The following is a 4,075-nucleotide window of genomic DNA, read 5'->3' on the forward strand; positions in this document are numbered from 1 at the left end:
TTCAATTAATATTTTGGAAAGATAAATGACAATGATAATGGTATATTGTTTGCAAAAATTAATGATAGAAATCATTAATTCAGTGTTGAAATTATGATGAAACTAATTTCTGGAGTTATTCATGATCAGGAAATTATTTACGATCCGGAAAACGATTTGTATTATACACATTAAAGCTCTTGAACAGTTCCTAAAATTTTTAAATTGCTTTTTTTTTTGTTCGTTAAAGGGATTTTTTTCATTTTCAAATTTTAAATGCAATTCTAATTCCAAATTCAAACAAATTCAAAATTCAAAAAATTTTTCAAAAAAAAAAAATTTTTCAAAAAAAAAAACAAATTCAAAAAATTAAGTTTTCACTCGAAAATTTTCGCTTTTTTTTTGTCCAAAATTTTAAATTGATTTTCAAGTCATTAGGTTAGAAGTTGTAAATTTCAAATTTTCAAATTAGATTTTTTTTCAGCTCCAATTTTTCAAATTTGAAATAAACTAAATGCTAAAATTCATCAATCGATTGTTTCGAAAAAAAAAACTCTTATGGTTTGCAAAAAATAAAATTGACTAAATCAATGAAATCTGCCACTAAAATTTATCGTTTTCAAAAATTTAAAATGTCAAAATTTGCTTTCAAGATAAGGTGACAGAAACGATTGGCCAAAATATTATGTCAAGAAGTGACAAGAAATGCAATGTGACCAATTGATTCATCTTTTTTTTCTTCTTTAAAAGGTTGAAGCTTTTCGTTTATGCATGCAAAAAAATTGACACACTTATATTTATTTCATTTTGTACTTCGGACATGAAATATGAAAGATGACATAGAACAGTGACAAAGAGAAAACAAATTAATCGAGTCATGGTGACAAACAGAAAAAAAAAAACTAATCATGCTATGGTGATACACTCTATCGTGACAAAGGGGGAAAAAAAAACTAATCAGGCTATGGTGACAAACAAAAAAAAGTAAACTAGTCAGGCTATGATGATAAAGAAAAAAAATAAAAAAACTGATTAGGCCAATTTATTTTTAACTTTTAAAATTTCCTTTTTTTAAAGTATTTTTGGATGTAAAAAAAAAAGGGAATTTTTTTTTTTTTAGAACATCTGAACTATTTATGTATTTTAAAATTGTATTACTAAATATGATTACATACATTTTATAAATGTGTAATTCTCTGATAGCAACACAAAATATCATTTGTTAAATTTATAACTTAAAAAAAAATTTTTTTAATTATTAGTTAACAAAATTTGATAAATTTAAGATTGATTGTCATATCTTTCGTCTTTTTTCCTGTTCATTTCATATCTTTTTTTTCTTCTGTTAAAAATCTAAATTTTCAGAAATTACAAATTTTAAATAAAATAGTAAAATTACTTTCTTTTTTTTTAGATATAATATAAAATAAATATTTAAAATTTTCAGCAGAAATTATCAGAACTTTGGAGATAATTTTTCGTTTTTTTTATTTTTCGTTTTTTTTTTGTTCTTTAACAAAATACTTGTTGAATTTAAAAATTCCATAAAAAAAGAAATGAAAAATTTTTGCTTAAATTGAATTATGGACTTTTTAATGGCCATTGTATTCTTCTTAATAAAAATCCCATTTTGATTTTTTGTTTTTCCTTTAATCTTTGATTTTTTTTTTTGCTTTCATAAAAACTTTTCCAAATAATTTTGAAACTGTTAATTAATATTTCCATTTAATTGACAAAAAGGATGAGAGTGAAAAGAATTTAAAAAAGAATCCAGAATTACAACATAACAATTTATGATCATAAATTTAGGATTTTAATTTGTGACCTAACATGATCTGGAAACATTAAGAAACTTAAATTAATGTCCAAAACTATTCGAATATGCAAATTAATCATCTGACCTTTAGTCGAACAAACGAATAATCTGGTAAATTGATCCTCTGTGATGTTTTACATAGGATAAGTGAATTGGAGATGTTATTGAATGAGTAGTTTTCAATCTATTTTCAAAAATGCAATCAGTATGAAATCTTGTTTGCTTAAATGAAGCTGAGGACATTTTTTGGTGGCGACAGTTTAGGTGGGGATATTTTTAGTAAAGCAAAATTGATGCTATTGGATGAATCAAAAATGATTAAGTATAAATTTCGCACTCATGCTCTGTTGTATTTTCGGATATGTTAATTGGATTAATTACAAATACATACATATTTATAAATTTTACTCATTTAAAAATTTCAAATTTTTATTTCGCACTTTTTTTCCTTTTTTTTTAGGAATTTAAATGAAATAGATTAAAAACTTTATAGTACAAACAATATTTATAAATGATAACTATTAGATTTTCCATTATTTATTCGTTTCTTTACTTTTTCTCATAGGAATAATTAAATGCAATAAATTAAAATTGATAATGAGTTATCAGTGAGTGATAATTATTTATCACTCGAATAATAAACTTAGAAAACACTTTTAAATTTTTTAGCGATTAAATTTTTGCAACAACGTAAAATTTTTTATTAAATTTTTTTTTTCTTTTTAGAATTTCAAAATTTGTTACTTCTTTCTTATTTTTTTCATTTTTTAAAATAGAAATATAAAAAAAAAAAAAATTTTCCAAAGTGACAACATAGATGAATGCATTTGTTTATTTTGTAAATCAGATTTTTTTTTCGAGAGAGAAAAATTTTTCGTTTTAAATCAAAATTCTTTAGTACAAATTAATTAAGTTCGAATTAAATCAATTAATAATAATTAAATTAATCAGTAATTACATATATATATGTAAAAAGGTTAAAAGACAGAGTGAGAAGAAGAGAGAGAGAAAGAAGAGTAGAAAATGAGCAAATAAATATAAATAATTTGTCATTTTCTGTTATTTAACAAATTATTTAAAAAAAAAAATCAATTATTATTCAAATATTAATAATTAAAACATATCATTAAGAAATGATAAAGAATGAAAGAATAAATATATAATTATATGAATAAAATTATTTTATAATTTATGCTATCAATATTTCTTTAATTGAAAATTAACTAAAAAAATAAGCATAATAGTAAATGAACGATTAAATGTCTGTTATGACACCTGTCATACTGTCATACTGTCACACGTATTTGTATTTATATCTATTATCACTTCCTTTTTTTTTTTTTTTTTTCTTAAAAAAAGAAATTAAACAAAACGATGCTCGATTTGGTTGATTTGGCGCATTACGTATCTTTTCCTCTCTCCCTCCTTTTTTTTTTTTTTTTTAAATTTGACAAGTTTTAAATTAAATGAAGCTTGCTAGGCTAATGCTATTAATTAAAACTATTTATCCTGTTTTAACTTTTCCAAGTGATGATCGTTAAATTTAATTAATAGCAATAAGTTGTAAAGAGAAATTTCACCTTCAAAATGGTATGATAAGCGAAACACCAATTGATAAAAATATGATAAATTATTTGAAAGAAAATTGTAATTCGTTCACATTATTTATTAATTTTGTATATGCAAATAAGGTGTGTTAATTATTATAAACTGTAAAAAAATTTTTTTTTAGCTTCAGAAAGAAAAAAAGAGCGAAATTATTGATAGCCTTAGTTGATATTGATAAGCTTAAAAAATTGCTAGTTTCTGATATTGATATAGTATTGATAAGCAATTAGTTATATTAATACTATCATCAGCATTATTTGCCACAATTTTTGGTCTTCTTTTAATTTAAAAGTAAAAAAAAAAGAAGAATTCTTTAAATTTGATTGATTCATTGTGAAAAATTGTGATTAGCAACAAATAAATGTTACAATGAAAAGAAAAAAAATTATTTGAAATTTTTTAAAGTTTAAAAAATTTTCGGAATTATTTCCCAAAATATTAATTTTATTATTTGTAATATTGAAAAACATTTTTTTTATCGTCGATAGTTTCCTATGAAAGGCAAAAATCATTTGAAGACATTTTTGCAAACAAATTAATTGAATTTTTTGAAAGCATTGGCTTCTTTCATATTTTTTTTTCTACTCTTTTGTGAAATAATAACAGTAATAATAATAATAATAAAAATAATGATAATAATAATAATAATAATAATAATAATAATAATAATAA

General features: G+C 21.6%; 1 protein-coding gene across 1 annotated transcript; it reads right to left on the reverse strand.

Moving 5' to 3' along the window:
* Positions 1 to 1,441: 1,441 nt before the first annotated feature.
* LOAG_13229 (hypothetical protein) lies at positions 1,442 to 3,236 on the reverse strand (the record flags this gene model as incomplete). Its single annotated transcript, XM_003148739.1, has 2 exons — positions 1,442 to 1,651; positions 3,096 to 3,236. Coding segments are annotated over 2 exons (351 nt in total), but the record flags the coding sequence as incomplete, so codon positions are not given.
* Positions 3,237 to 4,075: the final 839 nt, after the last annotated feature.

This window comes from Loa loa, assembly GCF_000183805.2.
Source record: "Loa loa unplaced genomic scaffold supercont3.333, whole genome shotgun sequence".
NCBI lineage: Eukaryota > Metazoa > Nematoda > Chromadorea > Rhabditida > Onchocercidae > Loa > Loa loa.